Below are 24,193 nucleotides of genomic sequence, written 5' to 3'. Positions count from 1 at the left end.
AAACAATTATCTGATCATTTGATTCTCTCATTTAAAAGAAAATTTAGGGTGCTTACCTCGCATGACTTTCTTGCGCTGCAATTTTCAAGATACTAACTCTTCAGTAATTTACAAACTCCAATAATTTGAGTCATATTTCATTATCACCAACATTATAGTTTGGAAACCATACAGCGAAGCTTCCTATCACCATACAACTCTGTACCCGTGATTGCCTTAAAACAAGATCTATCATAAAAATTGTTAAACAGTATTAAATTTATCTGTGCGAGGTTTACAGGAAAGTTCAACAGATGTTATTTATTAAGGTTCTATCAGTTCTTCAGTTGAAGCTGTTGCAGGTAGATAGATATTGTCCAGATTTTTATTTGCTTATGTCACTGGCCCAAGTGATGATTTTCTTATGTTCCAGGAACACATACATAGAATGACTGCACAGGTCAATAACCTAAACCAGCTTAGGATTAGATCCGGAACATATTTAAACGAATAAAAAAAACGTTTAAGAGCTTATCTGCTTAGTGTGTCAAGAAAGAAGTAATTCCACTTTTGCGTTGAAATTCAACAGTAGCAAAAAAAATTTGCATAAAATTTATAAATACAAAAAATATCTTTTAGAGATTTTCGCTTATAACTTCCTGTTTACTTCTGTGTAATGATATATTTGTTAAGTACTTTAAGTCTAAATTATTTACAGTACTGCTAAATCTTGGTGGCAAAACCAGATTTTATAATACCATCATTTTGATGTCGGTACAGAAGTTTCTAATAGCCTTAAGTTAGATTACTCTCATTTACTATTAGTATAATTTAATGCCAGAAATTTTGCCTGGATTAAGGAATGTTTATGTGCAAATGGAGCCGCTTATATAGGGGGACTTACTAGAGGAAGAGGGATCGACTTTAATCCCGTTGTTATCTTTATTCTGTTTGCTTGCCTCCAACCGGCTGGAGGTTTGGTTCTAGGCCAATAAATTCATATTATATCTTTGATCTATTGATAAATAGAAATACATATTTTCTTATTTTAGTTAATGGGAATATTTCTTTTGATTTGAATCCCTCCACCAAGTAAGGGCAAACTTTTGAATGTCATTTTCTCAGACTTTAAGTGTGTGGAGTAATTGAGGAAATATTTTGTTATGTTAGTAAACTGAACTTCTATAAATTGATCTGACTTTTGAAGTGGTTAGATCTTGAGAAAATGAAATGTTTTCCCTTAATTTTCCACAATTATTCGTTCCCATATTTATTCCTTTCTCCTACTGGCTGACTCTAAATTCTCCATTCTAGGAAGTGTAACTATTTTTGTTAATTCCCAGCATTAGATCACTTATAATAATAGTTTTTATTTTGCTAGGCACAATTAGTATACTTATTTTCAGATTTCAGAAATTTATACTTTAATCTTTTGAGGAATAAGTTACTAATTTCCAATCTGCCCGTCTATTTAAAACGCTCTACAACACCTGATGGATTTCGGTCTACTCAGTAAGCCCAATGCAGATGTCTCTGTTGGTTGCAGCTGTTCACCAGTTACAACTAACTAAAATGTTACTCAAATTGTTGGCTACACCATCGAGCTATCACAATCTGGGTCTACCGTCCTTGGTCTTCGTGCACAGCTTTGTCATCCTTCTTCTCCATAAGTCGTCCATCTAGTTTTCAATTGCAGTTTCTTTAAACCAACTTTGGGATAATCCCTGTTCTGTAGGCATTCGTCATGACTGGCCGAAAAATGAATTTACATCTACAGATTTATTTTCGTATTTCTTGAGCTCAGGCTGCCCTTTATCTGGGTTTGTTGGCAAAAGTAACAACTACTAACAACAATGATTCTTTAACTGATTCCTGAGAGACATTTTTGGAGGAAAACTTGGAAATCTAGATAGAGGAATCTTGGAGCGTTTGAAACGTAAAAAAAATGTGATCTCATCACATTTAATATTTTCATTTATGCATTCAACATAAGCTAGTACCTGCTTGAATTTATTGAGTGTAGACTGAAGTTTGAATACCGGAGTTGCCGATAACTTTCTCTAAGGTTAGATTGAATAAAAGACAGAAGAGGGCGTACCTCCTTTAGCCATTTGATTTAAATACCGGAGAAATGCAATTCTGTATTCGACTTCCATTTGACACATCAGTCACCGTCATTTTTACAAATCTAACTCCCGATAGGACCTAAGATTGAAAGTTTAGTTCAAAAGGACAGGTACACCACCAGAAGGAAAACTCCCTCCAGCTGTGTTGCCATTGTCCCAGAAGATTTAAATTAGTGAAGAGTTACCACGCATTGGATGTACTCTCTCTAGAAATCTTCCCAGATTCTGGAATCTCTTGCATACATTAGCATGAAGCAGTTGTTGTAGGGGTTCATTGCATCATTATGCTCGGAGTAAGAAAAAGAGAGTAGATACTGATAACAAGATCAGAACTCTTACAATTCACTACAAATTATGATATACTCACACTTCATTTTTGTAGAAGTTATACTTTAATTATATACTTTTTGCCGGAAATATTCTTTTTACGAGATTATCTAGGATTAGCGACATTTAGTTTCCAGTTCTAACGATTCCTTATGGAACCTCTAAAACGTATTTTCACAATAGTGAGGCCTGAAAAAATTGTGAGTTTGCGAGTAAGTTTGTTCTTTGCCGAATCATAATTTAGCCCAAAAATAAAAGAACAAAGAAGAAGCGGAGAAGAGAACAAGTTAGAGCGTGTATCCATCCATAACTAGTAAACTACTCTACTGAACTAGATTCACGCAGATCGTTTAAAACCCACACAGAACTCTTACTCAGAATATATTTACCCATCATCCTACTCTAGGGACCCACCTACCCTATTAGTTTAGAACAAAGTTTGGGCTAAATAAACTTGTCACACTTGAAGAGAAACAGTTTTAATTATTTTTTGACATAATAATTTATTCCAAACGAACTAATTCATTCTCTGCTGGTTACATGTTTTATCTTACAGTTAAATTAAACATTATTTACTTCTTTTTTTGTATTAATTTTAAAGAGCTCCTTTGTTAGTGGATGACAAAGTAAAAAAAATTATTGTTCCAATCTCCCACTTAAGCACGAATTGAGTGCAAAATGTCATATCCAGTTTAAACCCGGATCTTTGTTTAAGCTCTATTGAAAGACCTTCATAGTTAGATTATTGTGCTAAGAATGCTCCAGAAGTATTGATATTTTTTTTCGTTTAACTTAGGGGAGCAAGGAACTGTGAACTGAGACAGGTTTGCCATCAATTCAGGCATGGTTTAAAGGACTGGCCAAAAAATGAATTTACATCTACAGATTTATTTTCGTATTTCTTGAGATTAGGCTGCCCCTTTTTCTCGGTTTGTTGGCAAAAGTAACTAAAAGTCAATTCGTCAGCAATGTGCATCATCACTGGTGAAACGCAGTGAAGACTTGAACAACCTTGCAATCAAGTTCTGCACGAAAGTTGGTAAATCAGAATGTTCTTAAACACCTTCGAAAAAAATATTGTTTTGTGAGCTTCCAAAGAGGTGAAGAAGATGTTTAAGAAAATAATGGTAAGCGTCAAGGAAATATCCTCAAGAAATTAGACAACCGAAGTTCCTGAAAACACAATATTGGAATTCTTCCATTGAACTCGAGACTATCAATGAGTAGAATTAAGAGGAATATCATACGTATGAAATGGGGAAAGAAATTAAGTGACTTTTGATTCAGCATGGCGACATGAGCTCAGAACTTTAAATAAATAAATTACTAAATGTAACTTTTGTATTGCATGATTAATTTATCTGATTATTAGTAACTATGATTAATTCTCTACATGAGCAAAATCAAAAGTCATACGATTTGAAAGACATGTTGTTTGCAGTTATTTTTGCTGTAAGGCTCAGCATTTCCTGCAATAAGTACTGCTTCCATAATGTTATGGCCAATTAGGTCTTAATTGTCATTTATTGCTGTATAAAAATCGTTTATTCATTGCTTTGAGTAATACTACTTCCTGCAAATATCATTTTATTCCATATTTTCCTTGTCAGATGATACTTGTTGAAGTTCTATGTATCACTTTTCATTCATTCTTTTGGAAGAGTTCTTTTTTCAGCCGTGCTCTATAGCAATAATCTGATACATGTTGCATTACGTTTTGGTTGTACAAGAGTGGTGACTATAAACTAAATCCAAAGTGAATAAAACGATCTATTGTAGTTTGTCAGTTATTGTTTGTTCATTAAGTATATTCCTCTGCTAACTGTTCAGTGTGGGTGAGACGATCATCTGGTGTTTGGCTGTGGATATGCTAAACACAAGTAATCCGAATAAAACAAAAAATAATTTACAGGAAGTTAACCAATTCGGTGAAGAGTTAATTTAAAATCGAAGTTATAAGAACTTAGTTGTTTGGCGTTTGTAGTTCTCCATTTCTCTCTCAGTATTTGTTCATGTTGGAGTTACGAAGATGTAATAGAGACTTGTTTGTGTTGATGTGGGTGACTCTTGGGCGGCCGTTTCGCATCCAGCTTTGGACGATCCCTTCAATTTTGACCTGGTGGCTAAAACCTCATGGCTATTTCGATAAGTACACTTCCTTCTTCGGCGCTTGGAGCTTATGAGCTGGAGGAACAGTTACTTGGGAGCCAGCATCCATTTCAATATCTGGTCTAGGCCAATGGGATTATTTCTCAAGCAATGCCGATTAATTAGCAATGGGAGCAAAAGCGACTTATGAGGAAGTCTGTAATTTGTAAAAAAACGGAGGTTTCTCCTACTTTACCCTACGCGTTAGCACAACAAACATCACGTGGGTGCCCTGCCTAGAACCTCCTCATGTTTTAAATTGATTAACTTTAACATTGTCTCTTTCTGGAGGGAAGAGTTATCTTTTGTGTTTTGTTGGGAAGTCCCTTAAGTTCTCTTCTTTACTTAGGAACCTTTAAAATCAGAAGTAAATCTGAAAAAGTAAATTTATAGATCTGGATGTGTTTTCTAATACAGTAAAAACCGTTACTCACATCTGTGAGAGAAAGTAATCAACTGTAATGGATTGTGAGAAGTACCAAAGAGGATCAGGATGGTCGCGAAAAGTGGGTTGTTGATTCAAATCAGCCGGGGGAAATTAGTGAACTGTGAAAAAGAATTCAGTGTGACACAGTTTTTCCACAGGAAGTGTTTTCGATAGTTTTTCACAGGTCACTTCCTTGACACTTGCCTACATTTGTTCCGCAAGCGTTCCAACGGTTTTATCATGTTTACTTTTTGTTGTTCTCGTTATTGTTTGGGTCTTTCAGAACTAGAAGTACGCTTACTGCCTAAACATGTGTTGTAACACGTAGATACTACTTCATTAAGTCCTCAAAGGATAATAATAATTACTGCGATAGAAGACCTTTCACTAAACGTAATGTTGTTTTTTTTCTTATATAGAGTAAAGCTGCATTTAGAGTTACGGAGTAAAAACGAAATGCAGTGACTGTAACGGGCGTTTACGACCTTGTTGCACCCGGTCCCCTCTCTGCACTGCTTTTAAAAATTTACGTAACACTTTGATATTGTCTGGCCCTGTTTTATTATACTAGAACTGACTAAATGATCATAATGTGATAACAGGATTGTGAATTGAGACCAATAGCACAATAAATTTTAAAGGTCGCGTCATTTTGGCTTCTTATTTTATTATCTCTCTTACTTTTCTTTTATGATGTCCTTTAATTTGATTTTTTTTTCTTTCTACTAGCTCTATAAGAGGAAATACTGCGTGCGTCTTTAAACTTCCAAGTTGGCTTCACCGGAAATAGATGTTTTTAGTACCAACTATTTCACACGAAACTCAAATCAGTTTTATAGGGTAGAATCGCTTCAAACAAGAATATTTCTTTTGAATAACCCTCTTCAAAATGATGAATATCATTGGGTACCTTTCTTTACATATATCACTTTATTCTGCTTCTGCATTTGCCCATTGTGAATGTAAAGTTGCAAGATGTTGTACATAAATGGATGATTAAAAAATAATTTTATTGAAACTTGTTTCAAAAAATGATTTTTCATCTTGCTTTGTAAAAAAAAAAAAAAAAATTGCATCTTGATAAAATATTTGAAAGTTACTGAATTTATTTGACATTAAGGAAAGACAATTTTTTTGTCTTTTTTTTTAAATTTAAATTAACAATATCTTGTTTTGTGTCAGGTTTGAAGGTCAACTTTCATGCTCATGGAAATATACTAGAATTATATGGATAAATTGATCAGTGCTTCCAAATATCGTAAAGTTATTCTGCTAATTAGGTTATTAAAAATTTTAATTAGACCTTTAAGATATGTTTATTCTGTTAGTTATGAAGTAAAATATATTCCAAAAAGCTGTATAATAATAATCTAAAGGAGCTCGAATTAATTTCTTAGACCTTACCGGAAAAGGGCTTTTACTTTTTAGTTTTAAGGAAAAATGTTCGTAACTTCTTTAAAAAAGGCATCATATTTGTGGAACGTTACCATCTATAAATTGTTTTTGAAAACAGCCTTTTCGTTTGACCGAGATATCAATATTTTAGAAAACAACTTTTATATTTGGTTTAATTTAAATGAATATTTTTAGCACTGTAGATATTACAATAAATTTCTGTATTCATTTTTTTTTTATAACAAGTTCAAAATAATTGTGAACTAAAAGTAGACCAGCTGTCTAATATCACGGCCGTTTAGTGCCCCCTCTCCACCACTCCACAACTAATCTTATTTCGGACTCCATTAGTGTTTCTTTTTTGGTTTATGAGAGATCCGTTAGTTAATATATACTATTCAGATGTGTGTTTAATACAATGTAATTAGCAAAAAGTTAAATTATAACTCTCATTTAACGGAGAAATTGCCAAAGCTAACCTTCCAGTAGACCTGTAGGAGTTTCCTGGTCTGGGGCCTTCTTAGGGGAACTTTTACTTGAAGTAAAATCATATTGAACGCATTTACTATGTACTTTGCATAAATAAGTATGCCTTTAAATGATTCAATAATTATTTTGGTGTTCCTTAATGTATCTACTAGTTCAGGGGTTTTCGTTAAGGATAATTTTCCTCAGGTGAATAGATAAATTTTCATTTCATCTCAAGAGATTATAGACAGACGTCGTTCCATTTATATCACTTAGAATTTAAAAAAAAAAAGTAAAGCTGTCTGATTTGCTATTGAGATCATGAGTGACATTGTTTTCTGACATTGGTGAGTTTTGTTTTCTCTCACTTTTACTGATAAAAGTGGCACTTTTATCGAATGGATATTTCACTTTTTTGAGAATTTCTCGAATACGTCACTCACTATGTTCTGTAAATCTCGCACACGATAATTTTATCTTTGAAAAATGGTTTTTTACGGCCTCCTCACGAGGGAAGGAGGTAGTTTTCACTTCAAAATATCATTTTAGGAGTCATTTGCGGTTCTACAAAGTATATAATGTTAATTAAAGACATTTTGAATATAGATACGTATTAGAGCTTTGATAGTGGTTAGGAGGAAATCGTGTAAATTTTAGCGTTTCCCCTCCTGATTACACCCTCGAGAAGTTTTTTTTGATCTTGTGAATATCAAAAATGTCATTCAAAAAATCTCTTAGAAAATATTTCAGATTTTAGTCTCCCTTTATTTATAGTTTTTTATTTAAAAATAAGCAAACATTTTTTAATGAGTACTTAAAATTATTAAACTAAAACTTACATTTCACGCTCCATTTTACGTTTCATAGAATGTAATCTCGCTAACTATTCATTTAATGAATTGCCCAATTAAGATAGGCTTTTTTCCCTGCTGAAGATTAAATTGCTGCATTTTAATTGCATAAAATTAACTAGTGATTAATTCCTGGAATTCGTCAGCAAGCATACAACATGAAAAACAAAGATAATCAATGCAATTGCAGTTTATCGATAACCAGTTGGATGCAAGTCAGTGATAAGTAATGTAATTGTTCGAACTGATAATTTTAATCAGTCTGCAACTTGTATAGTCTTTTTTATAATTTTTGTATGTTATCATTTATTGAGGTAGTGCACTTACTTGCACTTAAATAGTCCTAATTCAACGTGGTATTCTCTTTTATTTTTACTACTTTTAAATGCATATACTGAAAAAAAAGTAATCAACCCGGAAGTGAATTGCAATTTTTTTTAAAAAAAATTATCTTAAGCTTAAGATAGCATGCTATAAGGTTATCCAAGTTTATTTATTAGTTTCATTAAAATAGTAATAGCAATAAAAATGGAAGTTTAATAACGAAGACTAAACTTAATCTAACTTCCTTCATTACTGACGGAAACTGATTAAGAAGAGACGATAATTCTGTCGATAAAAAAGATGCAAGGAAATCCTAATGAGAATATAGTTCTTCCAAAACATATTACTTTAAAAAATAAGTAAAATAAAAGAATAAGAATTAAAACTTTCATTGGTTAATCACTTGTCTGAGCGTGAGAATTATCTAGAAAATTGATTGCCTCCTACATTGTTCATTTTGATTGAATTTAATTATAGCAGCAAAGGAAATTCCTTTCTTTTTATGAATTAAGAGATTATGGTTAATTGCTGAGAATAGTGAAAATGTTATTTAAAAAGCTTAAACACTTTTTTTTATAGTTAATAAAGTTGTTTTCATTTCAATTAGAGACTTTTCTCTTTCAATCGTCTTTTCATTTCATTCATTCTTAGTCGCTGGGGAAAATGAAAGATTAATGGCTTTTCCATAATTTAATTTAAAGAAATTCAGTTTCCATTTATTTACACCTACTGGGCGATTAAGTACCTCAGAAAGTATGATTATTTCTTTGTGTTTCGTAATGGTTATTTTATTAGTTTTCTCTTGCTACATTCTCTTTATGTTTTAACTCTAAAATTTTCTACAAAACTCGAATGATAGAAAAATATTTACTTCCTCACTAATATCAAACAGTACTTGAAGAAAATTACAAATTTTAAAAATAGAAAGAATACGTTTATTAAGCAAGAAAAATATTTAAAATAAAACTAAAGGATCTTCAAACGAAGATTAGGAAAATTTGTAGATGCCAGTTTCGAGGATATCTCAAATAATTCTGAAAAAGGATTCCAGTTGTTTAATTTTCTTTAAACTCGAAATTTTGGCGTCACTATTACTTAGTAATGGTATTTAAATGGGGAGTACAAAACGAGAAAATGACGAATTACAGATTTTTTTCATTTTCTTTGAGATTTACTCTGATATTTTCTTTATTAGTTGATCATAAAGAATAAAGAACACTTTATTCTTGGAAGATCTTCTTAGGAGAGATCTACACATCTCTTTAAAGTTGTTTTTTTTTGTAATGCTATCTACGTTTTAACAAACTGTTCAGCTTGAAAATGTTCGAGTTGTGTTAAAAATAAAGTTTTATTGGATTCCGACTTGAAAATTGCATAAAACTTATTTCTTTTGCAGATTTAGAATTAATTAAAAGTAAAAACTAATTTGTAATAAAAATTGCAAACTTCTAATATTTTATAGACATAATTATGTTTTAATGAAGATTACTTCTGTTTCTTTGATTTTCTAATTCTATAAATCAGAAATTTTAATCTTGAGTTTATGACGCATGCAAACTTTTGACGGAAAATCAAATTGAAGAAATTAATAGAATAAATTTAAAACTGTGTTGACAAATACGCAAATATTTACGTTATTTTCATTTTACCGGGTAATCAGATATTTTTGTATCCCTGTCATTAAAATTTTAAATTATCCTTATTATAATCCTATCTTGTTCTCTATTTTTATCTGGTTTTAAGGATTTTTCGTGCATCATTTTTTGGTTTATGACTTTATCGTTTTGTTTTTTATTTGTTCTTTTTTTTACGCCTAATATGGTTGTTATATAAACTTAATAATGAAGTGTACACAAACCTGACACATACTTTTTTTATTATAAAGCTTTATTATATCTGAATAATTACGTGATTTGCTCTCATTTTTGTCCCACTTTTATTATTCTTATTCCTTTAGTGAATATAAAATTACGTAATATTCTTTTTTAAATAGTTACATTTTTCGACAACATGTACTCTCTTGATTATGTTGACAATGTCTCTTTTTTTCATTCATTCCTTTAAGACTGAATGCGGAATCTGTTATTTTTAGTGACAGATTTCTCCTGCCTATTTCCTGAGGGTCTACTTGTTTGGATGTAGTATATTTTAAGAACTCTGTTGACAACTAGCCGATTGGTTTCAATAATATTATGGTCTACAAAAAGTACTAGAAAACTTTGGTAAAATATTTTAAATAAAGTTGTCATTGATTAACATTTAGCTATGAGAATTATAATTATAGGAAACATATCATTTTTACGAAATTTGGAGAAAAGTAAAAAAAAAAATATCGATTCGAAAAGTGAATGAAAGCATTTTCACATTAATTTTATAAGGCCCTCTCTCTACAGATAAAATTACCCTACAAATTCTTTGTTGTCTTTTGTAGTGAGATTGACCGAGTGCGCGAAGATATGATGGAGTTTACCACTGGGCAAACCAACCCATCAATTACCCCTAGCATCCCCTAGGGAGTAAAATAGAACAGAAATGGGCTCTTCGCTAGATACTGCAAACAAATGATATCTTTATTATGAAGATTCTTCTAAATGTCCAAGATCAAATTACGTATTAGTGACGCAAATAGATAAACAGATTAGATAGGTCCGATATTGCTCTTCCTTCTAGGAACTCATATTCCTTTGACTTCCGTCTTAGGGTTAAAATCTCCATTTTGTTTTTAGGAAAAGGAGAAGAATACTTTAAATCTCGAAACTTAGAATGGAATAGCGAGTTTTGTGAATGGACTTATAGTTAGGACTCTGAGGGAGACTTAGACAGTTGATTATCTCCAGGAAATACGACGATGACTCAGTTGTCACTGATCTCCCAAGATCGTGAACACCCAGACACCAATAAGTGGCCTTCACCAATATCTTCAGCTACTCATTAGGAGATTTTTTTTTCTTGTACCTGAGTCATAGCTCAAAATTTAGACGTCATCGTTTCGCCAGTATATTTACAGGAAACATTGAGCCAACAATTATCCCAGTTACATTTTTATACCTAATTTTAAAGGTTAAACATTCTGCTTTAATGTTAATATTAAAATGCAGACATCACGATGATACCCCATTTGGTCTCCTTGATATTTTCAAAATGGTTGCCTTGCCTCTCATATAGACGTTTCGAATAAAATTAACTAATGCCATTTCTAATTACTTTTTCTATCCACCAAAGCTTAGTGAAAGTACTGTAAAAGAAAAATTGTATTAAATACATTGCAGTGAGAGAAAGACTCATGTCTTTCTCTCACTTTTAATTTTTCTAATAGTTGTAATATTAATTATTGTTTTAATGAAGGATATGAGCACAATATTTACAAGAACCTAATGGATTAGTAACTTAACTACTGAAATGTTATGCTGTGATTGTAGGTGATGTAAGAATCTATTTTCAAGATTTCTGAGAGAACCCACTTAATAATTGATTAAAAGTTGTAATGTACGTGATGTGTTTCATTAAAAATACTTTTATAATAATTGACTGGTTTCAGTTCAAATTGTATTAAGTAAAGGACTTTAAAGTACTTGTATTTGAAGTGTCTGCAAGACATATTTTCCTATTGAAAACTCTTATTTCGAAACTATTACCCTAAAGAAGACTTTTCACTAAAAGAAACTTCGGAAAAGAACTTCATACTAAATATACAGCACAGACATTGACGGTGAGAATCATATTTGTGATAGATACTAATCATGTTATTTCACTAAAGTAGGTGAACTGGATTCAATTGCATTCATTGGAAAATTAATGGCATAGTTTTGCTTTACTTAAGTCGCTAATGGAAAGTAAAACTAAGTGAAATTAATTTTTTTTAATTAATTAACAACTTTACTTTCCTTAATCATTCGTGTAGTTTGACAAATAAGTTTAAATTGTTCTTGAAATTTGTAGACAAATTTTATTAAACAGATTAAAGGGGCATTTTGGCTTTAGAAATAGTTTACCTTAAAACATGAATGCTTTGTAACAATCAATTTAGAAAATTCGACCTAGTTTCGGTAAGTTCTTACTTCTTATTAGTAAAAACTTCCGCAAGTAACTTAGTTTGTGTTGGTAAAGTGTAAAAAGTTTTTGTGAAAAAGGTCTTTTAAACATTTAATTTTGTAATATTATCAGTAGGATTTATAATAACCTGAAACTTGTTCAACATGATTAATTTGAGTTAAATTTTGATGAAAGGAGACAAAAGAGAATTCTAAGAACGGTGGGCGGATCTTCTTCTTTCAATAACCAATTTTTTTTTGCTTTGTATTCTTCGTCGGCACATCTTATGTTGCCACCAAACTAACAATATGACAGTGAACTACTTTCTAATCTCACACTAACACGGAGTCACAATTGTGCAATTCTGTCTACAACTGGCATCAGCAGGAGAATTTCTGGTATAATCGTCTTTCTTAGGGGAACTGATTTTTTTTTGTCTTTCTTTTCTTTCGTTTCTTACTTATTGTTGCAGCAAATGTGTCTTGCTTTTGAAAGCTATAATCATTTTCTCTTGCGTAATTTCTTATTTGTTTACTTTGACCTGCATCTTTGTATGAATTATTGCTTGGTTTTCATTAAAACATTTATCTCGCGTTAAGTTACAAATTTAAATAAGGTTTATTTTGTGAATGTACTTTATGGAAGATTGCTTAATTAAGAGAACTTAATCACCTGAATATACGCGCATAATTTATCGTACTGAGGGTGCCAGCTGAACATTTATTGTTCTGATTAAACTTTCACTCTTTTGTAATTTTGTCTAGAGATCTTCTTTTTGTCTATTTCATTTATTCGTGCTTTATTATTAGTCATCTTTCATTGCTTAAAACCTTTCAAAGTTTTTAATTCATTGATTCCTTTCGATTTTTAAATAATTGAAAAAATTGTAATTTTAAGATTAGGCAATTTGTTGGTTTCTTGTGTAACTTTACAGTTGTCTCCCATTATTCATATTCAATAAGTTTTGTTAAGAGATATTGCATTTTCCAATAAATATACCTTTTTAAGCATTGAGGAGCACTGTAAGGGACTGTTGGAATCAGGATATAGGGTTTTATTATTATTGTTGAGTGTAGGGTGTAGTAATACTTAAGGTACCGCAGTAAAAGAGGCCTTATGATTCATCTTCCAGAAGTGGTAAGCCTCGTAGGGTATCAAATAGCAAATAGTGTCGCACTTTTTTGGCTAACTCAATGTTTTGGGCGAGGATGATAAAGTTCCTTTTTTGATTTTATTTTGAGTATATCTTTTAATGCTGCTAATACACGTCGCACCAAGTGATGCAGCTGAAAGATCTGTGCTTGCATTATTTCAGGCAACAATAGGTTGTTACGCATTAATAAATTCTGTTACGAGGCACTTAAGACTATCACGTTTTTAAAGAAAATCTGTATTAGAAGATGAAGATTTCTGCAGTTTCCGTTAATTATCTATTCTTGAGATATTTTGATCTTCGAACTATTTTAATTGTCAGATTAATAGGACTAACTAAGTTCTCTTAAATTTTACTGGCATCCTCTAGCTCATCATGAGTTATCTACATGTGATTGTAAGGTATCAAAGGGTACCAAATATTGATTTGGTTAACAATTGGGCCTCTTCCCCTGTAGAAAGAGAAAAAGTGAAGTATTGCCTATTTTTTCATGCTGGTTTTACGTCTAACTGCCGGATAAAGTGCCTTGGACGGAGCCAGATAGCAAACGTACTTTACTATAAATCTCTAGAAATATAAATACTATAAATCTATAATAAATCTATTTCATGTTAAAACTCTAGGCATTTTCCACTGAAAGTGAGAAATGCAACATGCTTAAAGAGAAAACATTGTCTTGAAACTTCTCAGACCCTAAGATTCATCAAGGAAATAGCTTGTAACTTATCGTTTTAGCGGTTCCATTAAGGAATCTGGAGAACGCAACTTGGGATCTCATTTGGTCGTACCATTTCATACCCCTTGCAGGAGAAGGAGTGGTGATGGTTTTATTTGCAATTTCATACGTTTGTATAAATAATAATGTGTTTATCCTCTTATACTTCAGCTTATAGTTAATCTTGCTTTGAAATTATGTAACAATTAATTCCTTTATTAATAATGTGAAATGATGAATTAATGTGGCGTAACTCTAAAGGAGTTTGGCGTTTCTTTTTTGTTTCTTTTTTTTTAGCCTAATTAATAAACACTAATACCTGTAAATAAATCTAATTATCCTTCATAATCTCCTTATTGTTCCAAATGTTGCAACAGCACGCTAGGAATGTCTGTCTCAGTTACCTAGTTAATTTTATTGTTTTTTCTTTATTTACCTCGTTATTATGGTTTACAGGCTAATAGAGAAATCAATTGTAGTTCAAAAAATAAAGAGGTTTTACTGAAAATATATTTATTGAGTCATATTTTTCTTTTTCATTTTTTCAAAATTTAAATTATAATAAATTTAGAAAGTGAGGATTACAGTAATTGTATGTTTGACATAAGATTGGCTTTACCAACATAAAGTAAGTACCCATTATCTCGGGCGTCACTTAGTAAACCATAAACAGTAAACTCACTCTTTCCTGGCTAATTGTATCAAATAAAAATGATAAGAGATCGAACTGCGCGTTGAACTAGCAAGTATATGTTTTATGCATGTTGTCGGCAAACGACTATTTAAATTGTACGCTTAAATTTCTCCATTTCTTCTGAATTTCTTAAGAGATTTTAATACAAAATAGAGATCTCAATGGTTTGAAAATTCAATTCTTGATGGAAATAGTCTTTGGTGTAAACCGAATTATTAATGTCTAATTTCGGATTGGTTGGAAATACTATAGCCTTTCAGGCAATACAAACCTTAGCATTAAAATACCAAATTATGCCGTATTGATTTGCTCGATGGACACGCATGCAACCATAATAACGGCTCGTAGATATCTATTCTGAACAATTTGTACAACCGCAGAATTACATTTCTTTACAATTACGGCAATAAAAAGAAAGAGAAATACAAAAACAATCATCTTTTCTTGCAAACATATCATCTTCCTCTCATTGTAATGTTTCTTTTTGGTTCTATTGGATGTAATACAGTGAGTGCAACTTAATGTTACCAACTTACTGGCTATCAAGAGGGTCTTGGAATCTTATTGACTATGTCTTTGCCCCTTTTTGGAGTTAACGTGCCTGTCCAGTGAAGACCCTTTTGAAGGGAGGGAAGCTCAAATGCATGCACTCCATGTAATGCTTGTCTTCCTGCTCATCAATTTAGTATTATTATTTCTTTTATAACTGGTAACCAGAAGTATTGCAATTGTTTAAAATTTCCGAATTTGAGTTCTAACAGGAAATCAGTATTTTGAGCTACATTTTGTATTTAATTTCATGGAATAAATGTTTTTGGTGAATGGGCCTGGATTTTCATTCTAGTTGTTATTCTTTTTCTTTGGGGTGAGCTACATGTTCCAGAATGCGTTTGTTTCCTTCCTAAACTTCGAATTATATTGATAATTTATGCATCATTTGTTTTATTGTAGAATTTTTTTCATTTTTTAAGAATCATTGAATGTCCTGTGATATCTCGCCAAAAGGGGTGAAGGTAGATAAAAGATTCTGTTCGACCATGTTGATTCAAGTTATTCTTATCATTCAGGTTGAAAATCCATAAAACTTATATTTGTTTTCAATATTTAGATTTTGTAAAACTTCTGTTTTATTAAGTATTCTCTCGTGATTCTTTCATGTAAGCTTACTTCCACTCGTCCTGGACATCCTAAGTATTCTGAGTTACCATTCTTCCTAGCATGGAATTCCAGGCTCGTTATAACCTTGTACTTATTGTGTTTCAAAATGTGAGAAATTAACTGTATTGCAAATAAAAGACCTTGCATTACTTAATGTTAAAGGGTTATCGCCTATATAGTTGTAGCAATATGCAGGTAGAAGTGGGGCCATGTGCGGATAAATTAAATTTGTAGCTGTGGGTGCACTATTTACTTAGTGATTAGCCACAGTTAATTGCAAATCGTTTGTCTATTGCTATTGTAAATAAGGAATAGAAGTATTTTTGTACAGCTGGTTCTGGCACCAACTTGGAACGAAATTTTGGGGACTAGGTACGTAAAGTATGCTTTAGCATATGCTTAAAGTTCAGAGCTAAAGGACTCAGCTTAATTATTGTTCTAGAATTTTATATTCAACCTGAATCCAGAAATGGTCCCAGCACTTTTATAAGAATCCATAATATTAAAACTTTAATTAAATCGATGAAAGCTGTTTTTTTAAAAAAATCGCGGAAAACTGGAAAAGAAGATCTTTAAAGTTGAGTTCTCACTTCTATATAAATACATACAAAATTCTAAAAATGAGCAAACTTTCCTCATTTCTATCGTTCTCCTAGAAAAGAGCCCTTGGGGAAATCACAATGAGTGCAATCTGTGATAACATTAGTCCACGTCGTTTCTGATTTGGTATTTGCCTCTATTGCTGCTTTTAACTTGACTTTGATATTGATTAAAACAGAAGTAAATATTTGAGTTAAGACTGAATGTACCAACTTGTAAGGTATACCATCAATGGTACTAATAAATTTTGTTTCAACATAGCAGCGCTACGTTCCCCAATATCGATTTAATGGAATAATGATTTACATATTTGTTACGCATAAGTAATTTATTTTACTAGATTATTTATTACTTCTTGCTTTACGTGGAATAAGTTTATAACAACACTCGAGTACTTGCGTGTGTGCTGTTAAGTTTAAAGATTTGTTTTAGATTAAAAGCTATTGTTTAACTCCAGGAGAAGTTGAGGAACAAGAGTCATTGGAAATCCCAGTCTCTTGACTCACAAACTGGATATGCTGGAACATTAGCTGGAAAATAGAGGTACAATCCAGGCGTGATTATTATTTTTTTTTTTTAAATCTAATTCAAGGTTTTACGCACTCTCTTAGAAATTTAGCGTGTAATATTGAATGTGTACAGAATTTTTGGCCTAATATTTATTTCTGTTTAAAATTGTGATCATTTTGTGATGACTCGATCGTGGATACAGAATAACGCACGACATGGAATTTTTTTCAAATTGCAACCACTGTAAATACTGGTTGAATACCATGCAACTCTTAACTAATCCAATTGCAACGTTTTTAACACTGCATAAAACCATTTCTCATCACAAATCATTGATTTTTGAAGAAATGCTTGTTGGATCTTATTTTAGTTCTTTAAAGAGAATTTTGCAATAATCCATTCTTCCGCTTGCCTTTTGAGGTTTAAGGAGCTGGACTCCCTTTAGTACAAAGTTGGGAACTATAGACATTGTCAGTTCTGTGCCAATAGAACAAGTGTTCAGCTTTCCCTTAAAAAATAGCCTTGTCAGGGTCTTATGATCACCTGCGTTGAATATGTCTTTCTTTCATTAGCTTCAATGGCTTTCTTTCAGTACAGCTTCAGCAGGCTGAAACTATTTTTGAGTACGGTTTTCTATTTAAAAATAAAAAACAATTGGATTTTCTTAAAGGGACATAATGTTGTTAGAAAGGACATTAACATCCGAAAGTTATGGTTGGTTTTTAATGTGCATTGAATTTCTATAGAAGAAAAACGGTCTTACTTTTTATGTACTGCATCTTATAGATTGGTTGCCATGTGCACATTGTTACCATCGTACATTGATCTTACAAATATTTGAAAAAGATTGGGGCAGAAACTGTTTTAGAATTTCATCTAAAATTTCTATTCAAAATGAAAAATTCCAAAACATATAAATTCAAGTTACTCCAATAAAAGGATTATTGGCAGCCTCAATAAAACACATGCTTTGGAAAGCATTAGTTTAAGAAATTCTTCCCGGTTTCCTAAAATCCGGAAGATTTTATTATTATTATCTTTTTTTTAAATGTATCTGTGGCTTTTTATGTAGTAAATAGAAAAGATTAAATCTAAAATATGTATTTATTTTTATTTATGCTTCTTCCATGTATATGATGTGCGAGAGACAGGATATTTTGTGGTTGTTGAAATTGCTAGGACAGATGACGACCTTGCTATAGGGCTGACCGTGTTCTGACCGCTGGGGGATTCCTGTCGGTTGAGTCAAAGCCAACAAAGTGGTAGTGGTGGGGAGCTTCACCTCACTCACAAACAACTGGGCAACCACCGCAGACAGTTCTAGTAGTTCAGGCGGTTTACTAGTCAGCTAGCCAGCCAGACAGTCAGTTTGTGCGTGCTGCATGTTTGCAAAGATAAAGCAAACGGTGTGTGCATATACATGTACTATTGTGTGTTGCAGATAAACTTCAGCGGTGGTGTTATGTATTTACCAAGGGCCGGCCATGCTTCAAAGACGGAACTGGCTCTTCCGCCTCAGCATCTTTCTAAATCTTGTGGTAGTACTTTATGTAGCCGCTCATCTATATTTGTAAGTAAAAATCTACTTTTTTTTATTTATCTTATTAATTTTGTTTGAGTTAGCCTGTTTATTATTAAATGTAAGGAAATTCCAGTGGGTTGTTTGGTTAATTAAAAAAAGTTTATATTTATTGTAGAGGCACTTTAACTGGGCTTAAACTAGAAAGGTTTTATACCTTTAAGTTTAAAATAAATTTATTAAATTGAGTTTTTATCAAGATCAGAATGTTTTTTCTGTTTTGTGCGTCAAATATTGATTTGAATATTGTATTAATTTATAAAGCCCATCAATCTGTCGCGCCCTGTCTTCAAAGAACATTGATGATCGCCTTTCCCTGTCAGTAGTTCTTCAACTGTGAAGCCCGTGGTTCTTCTTCTTCTTCCTTCTTTCTCCTGCCATTAATTAACTGGCATTTCCTGTTTCATATTATTAGTGCTACATTTTAGACCAAAGTTTATCCTTTTTGAATACTTAAGCATCCTTCACAGCTTGTTCCTGGTGTATAAACATTCAGGAGAGAACGAACTCTTTTTTTTCAGACTTGGTATACCCACGGTACTTCAGTTTTCTTGGCCTTACCCGCTGTAGTGACTTCATCCACATATAATAGGCTATTACAATGCTAGAATACTTGCCTTAAAATAAAAGATAATAGAAAAAAGTCCAATGCCGAAAACCAAAAATAGTGTAGTCCTTGGCGTGAAGTATTGGAGTATTTCATTTCTTAGCTTCCTAGAGTGTAAAAAAGGCAAGATGCTTGAAATTCATTTTAGCTTTATAGTGTAGCCATTTAAAAGTAGCTTCATTATTTTACAGATGTCTTTGAGGAAAGTAATTCAGCTTTCTGTTAAAAAATTACTAAAATGTTTTACGGAGATTCCCTTCTAACTAACGCTCTGAGTTAGTTTTTCTCAAACTAAGCCTGTTTACCTGAAAATTAGTTTCTTTTTTTTTATATTTTCCGATAAAATTTGTTAATAATCTATTTCGAATCATAGTTTTGATTTTTTTTTATTTTTTAAATGTTTCGTTTCAATAAATAAATTTAAAACAAACTTGTCACTGTTGACGCGATAGCAAGCTTCAAAATCCATTCAAATTTTAACAAAACTTATCATAAACAATCCATGTGATGATCACATCGATTATAAAATAAGAAATTTGAGCTAATTTTACATATCAGTAAATCTGCTTTTAGATTTTAATGAAATCATTCTTCATGTGAAACTGATTACAGTTTTATTATGTTTAAAGTTACTGATTACAGTTTCTATTAAGAAAAACTGTAATTGAAAATCGTAGATTTGTTTAAAGTTTTTATAAAACTCTAATTGATCCATAAATTAGAGTAAAAAGTTATATCACTAATTTACTTTTAATCCAACATTCATTTTAAAAGGAATACTGTACATGAAGTTGATGTTAAAAGAGAAGAACTGGAATATTAAAGCTATATTAAAAATTCAAATAACTGATGCCAGTTTATCCAGGAAAATGTCCCAGAAGAGAAAACTATAAACTTAAAGTCAGACCCACTTTATAATCATTTAAGAACGCTCTTTAAGTGACTGGAATGAAATTCAGTTGTAGTTTTTTCTTGTGCAACACTTAATTTAAATGTTTTGATGGAACTAAAAAAGAAAAATTGAAAATAGTCGAGAACTTCGACTTGATGAGCGATGTGATATTATTCGACTTGATGAGCGATGTGATATTATTCGACTTGATGAGCGATGTGATATTACTGAACTTAATAAATGCACTCTAAAACTTCGAATTAGCATTTTTATGAGATCACACTGATCCCCAAATCCGATTAATGATAAAAATGGAAATCTACCTGGCCGAACTATTTCAATATTCACGACGATCTTTAAGATAAATGAACATTTGGCCCCAATTTCAACAGCTTCCACATATTTAAAATCATCAACAATCAACATTGTACTGAGTAAATCTAGAAATGGAGTAATTCCCGTTCAAAATTGGATATGTCCTGGATACCTGAATTCCGCGGAAATCCAGGTCATAAAAAAAGAAATTAACATAATTCATTTATGTAAATAACTAATAAACAAAATTTTAGAAAGAAATTTTTACATTTAGTTATTGAGAACTAAAATCTAAAGAATTAGATATTTTTTTTCGGATAATTTTGCGGAAATGTATTACCAAATTTGAAAAATTGTCGAGTATTTTATTTATTAATATTCAAACTTTTCTTTCAAAAAAATAAATAAAATAAAAATCCGTTACTTGTTTTCACTTTTAAAGTAGTGTAATGTAAATTAAAGAAGTATCCACATTAAGGTGAAAATGAAGTGAAATCTATAGAAACGATCTCACCTTGAATGTACCTGTCTAGTGTGTGATAGAGGCACTCCAAGGGGTTATAGTTTTACTCTCTAGCACTATTATTTATTAATAATTATTCATTATATATTCTATATTCATTCATGAATCCATATTCATTTTTATAGTTAGTGACTCTTACTGTTATCTACTTCGCGTCTACTCTTCCGTTTTTTAGTATTTTGCTCCTTTTTACGTTCAGCTCACTTCCCAATAACAGTTTAGTAGTACCTCATTTTTATTTTCCACGTAAGGACAAATTACCTTAACGTAATAACTGGTGTAATACAGGTGTGATAATAAAATGACATTTTGGTTTATCTTCTTTTCAATGTCATGGGTATTGTAACCGCCGTACAATATCAACTGATTCGCCGTTTCCCAAAATATCCTTTCTCCAAAAGTTTTTTGCATGGAAAATGGAGAGTGTGATTTAACAGCTCCCCTTAGAACTTCTTAGTGAGCTTGGAAACCTATTAATCTGGTGGGCCAGACACTAAGGAGTGGACAACTGCCGACTTCTTGCTCTGGGGTATCCTTGATGAAACTAGGGAGTTAACAGGTTTTGAATGGGGAACTTACCCTAATTTAGAATCTTTTTTGGGAAATCTTTAGGAAGGGCAATGGAAGGGAGTGGCGAGTTGGCTCCAAGAAGTGGTTTTCCTTAATTGCTGGCTCCCAGATCTTCACATAGACTTTTCCTAGAGAATCTTAGAGAATTTTTCCATACTCTGCAAGTGAATAGCTTCATCTGGCACCAGTTGGTGTGCAGTAGATCTTTAAAAAAAAAAGGGTCGCAGTGCAGACCATTACTCTTCAATAAAGTTAGGTTTAACCCTTGAACACAAATTTAGAGAAGCCAAGATATTAAAAGAGAAGGTACCTATTATAAAAGTTCCTGAAACCTATCAAAACGTTTTACTGTTCAATGCAATATTAGTATAATTTCAAAACTGTATGTAATAACGTTGAGAAAAACATTATAATAATGCGCACGTTTTTGAGACATATATTTTACCGCACATATGTGTAGGAAACTTTATAATTAATGTATAAGTTGAACAACATAATTCCGTTGGCTGGTGGAAGGCGTTAAAGTTTTGGGTGAACAAGCGGTTATACCACTTTATAACACAAACTTTGTGGGCGATAGCAAAACCGTGGCCATAATTAATAGTATTAATTAACCCAGGAGGGCGCCACACTTTGTCATTGATGAGAATGTGCGGCCTGCCACATCGCATTATTAAGTTTTCGTGTAGAATTTAACTCGGTCATCACTTTCATATTGTTGAGAAATATTTGTTTTGGCTTTTAATATTGATTGTGTAATACGCTTTTGGTTCTTGAACTATATTGTAAATTATTTGAATAAATACCCAATCAATTTGGAGAATTTAATGAAAATATATGTTACATCTAGCCGATTGTTAGCTGTATACAGAATATACAATCTGATCAAATTATAATTTCCGCTGAGGCGTGATAAGAGACGTTAGCCATTGCTGGAACTATCCAGGAGTTACAATCTCGCTTGAAAACGTCAAGAGATCAAACGGCCATGTTAAACGGCATGCTGTGTGGTGGGATGAAAGAGATGATTCATGTGGAAGATTTAGTTTGGATCTAAAAGGTGTGTTGAGGTCTTAATGACGGGTAACATTGGAAGGCAGCAAGCAGCGTTGATGATTTGTTTGAAGACAATCAGTACTCAATTGTCATCTCTTACGCTGACCGATACCTAATAATATCCTATCTCCTGACTCTCTGATGACCACTGAAAATATGCAAGACTACCTTGTTCTAATAGAAGACTGTATTTTGTAGAATTGGATTGATTTAGCGGATCCCTAAAGTTCCTTTCCGTACGTTTATAGTTATATCGTAGAAGTGATTTGTAGACAATCAGTTTTATGTGTTTCCGTTCACTTTGGAGTTCTGTCCAAAAAGTCGCTTCACTTGACTGTGCCTTCTCAGTTCAGTTCTTGTCTTCTTTTCTAATGGGTAAGTGGGTTCCAAGTTTGTCAATTAACCAGGTAGATCACTTGGTTGTTTATCAGTATAGACGGAATGGTTTGTTGTGACAAACCAATTTGTTATTTTCATTCATCAACTCTTTATTACATCGAAATAGCATGTTTTGGGAGGCCTCCAGCCAGTCAGTATAGGATATTATGGGGTTTCGTCTGCAATGAGCATTATACTGATTTATTGATAGGTGACTATATCTATCTTACAAGTGGAATGCAGAACGCCAGGCTAAGATAGGTTTCAGGTTTCATAGAGAAGTTAACTAGAGAGTAATGGATCATTGTAGTTGCAGAAAGTTCATAGTGGGCGTTACTACACAATAGAATATTTTAGATGGAGCATATTTTATAGAGTTATGATAAAATTATAGTTATAATTTTTTTTTCTATCTATAAATGAACATGGTAAAGCAGATGTTAGTTGAAGTTGTTCCCTTATGAATATTATTGGAGCAGTTATTAGCTACTTGCTGAGAACGGGATGTCCGATGAACGGGGTGAATGTAGAGATTATAAAACTGGTTGCTAAGCAATAAACCAGAATGGAGACTATAAACCAGAGAATTAATAAACGTAATTTTCAACTATAAAAAGTTAAACTTACATATATTTAATGGTTGTCTGGTTTTTAAAATCATTTGTTATTAAACATTATACCACAATTAGCGAAACAGAAAATTCTGTTTCTTTGTTAATTACTACTTCCATTTAGAAAATGTTCTTCTAGCTTCGAATTTCTTTGGTCTTAACAGTTTTTCTTAAGTAGTGTAAGTCTGTTATAAAGAACTGTTATAAATGGAAATTTGGCGTAAAACTACCATTTTGATTAGGCTTTTTTAAAATAGCCGAAAAAAACCTCATAATTTAAGGCTAAAGATTTAAGAAACTGATTTGGCGTATGGAAACTGACTCTGGGCGACTGGAAATGGTTTCGTTTTCAATAACAAAAATCTTTCACTGTTTAATCTCTGTTCCGGATAAAAGCCGTTATTACTGCCAGTATTCTTGCAGATCAAAGTACTAATCAGAGATCTGCATTGCGCTTGACTTAGTACTTTAGTAGCATACTTAAAGTAGCTACTGCTTGAGACACTCCTTCACTCCTTTCCACTTCTGGAAAACTATTTCAAATAAAATTACATATACGAACTTAGCTTACGGAATTTGTTAGAGAAAACAGAGTTTCTTTGGCCATGTCGCGATGAACTGGAAAAAATATTCATTCAGCCAAATAAAACTTCATATTTCGATTGAAATTCTATCGAGTTCGAGCTTCGAGTAACTTTTGGTACTTATGAGGGGCTTATACACTAAAATTAGTAATTTCCTTATTCATCGGACCT

At 32.2% G+C, this 24,193-nt stretch overlaps 1 protein-coding gene across 2 annotated transcripts in view; it reads left to right on the top strand.

The window, feature by feature from the left end:
- The window catches only part of LOC141452889 (beta-1,4-glucuronyltransferase 1), a 159,929-nt gene that overhangs the window by 105,188 nt on the left and 30,548 nt on the right, over positions 1 to 24,193 (top strand). The window contains exon 2 of one of the 2 annotated variants that reach the window (XM_074125419.1): positions 18,349 to 18,477. In XM_074125419.1, the coding sequence (XP_073981520.1) occupies positions 18,392 to 18,477 (86 nt within the window). In that variant the 5' untranslated portion in view covers positions 18,349 to 18,391. Of the gene's footprint in view, positions 1 to 18,208; positions 18,478 to 24,193 lie in introns of those variants that run through there. The other variant, XM_074125420.1, reaches the window with a different exon arrangement.

Source organism: Rhodnius prolixus, unplaced genomic scaffold (genome assembly GCF_049639745.1).
Source record: "Rhodnius prolixus isolate KJV_2025 unplaced genomic scaffold, Rpr scaffold_3, whole genome shotgun sequence".
Lineage (NCBI taxonomy): Eukaryota > Metazoa > Arthropoda > Insecta > Hemiptera > Reduviidae > Rhodnius > Rhodnius prolixus.
Note: the sequence above shows the minus strand (reverse complement) of the source record. Positions and strands in the feature narration are given on the sequence as shown.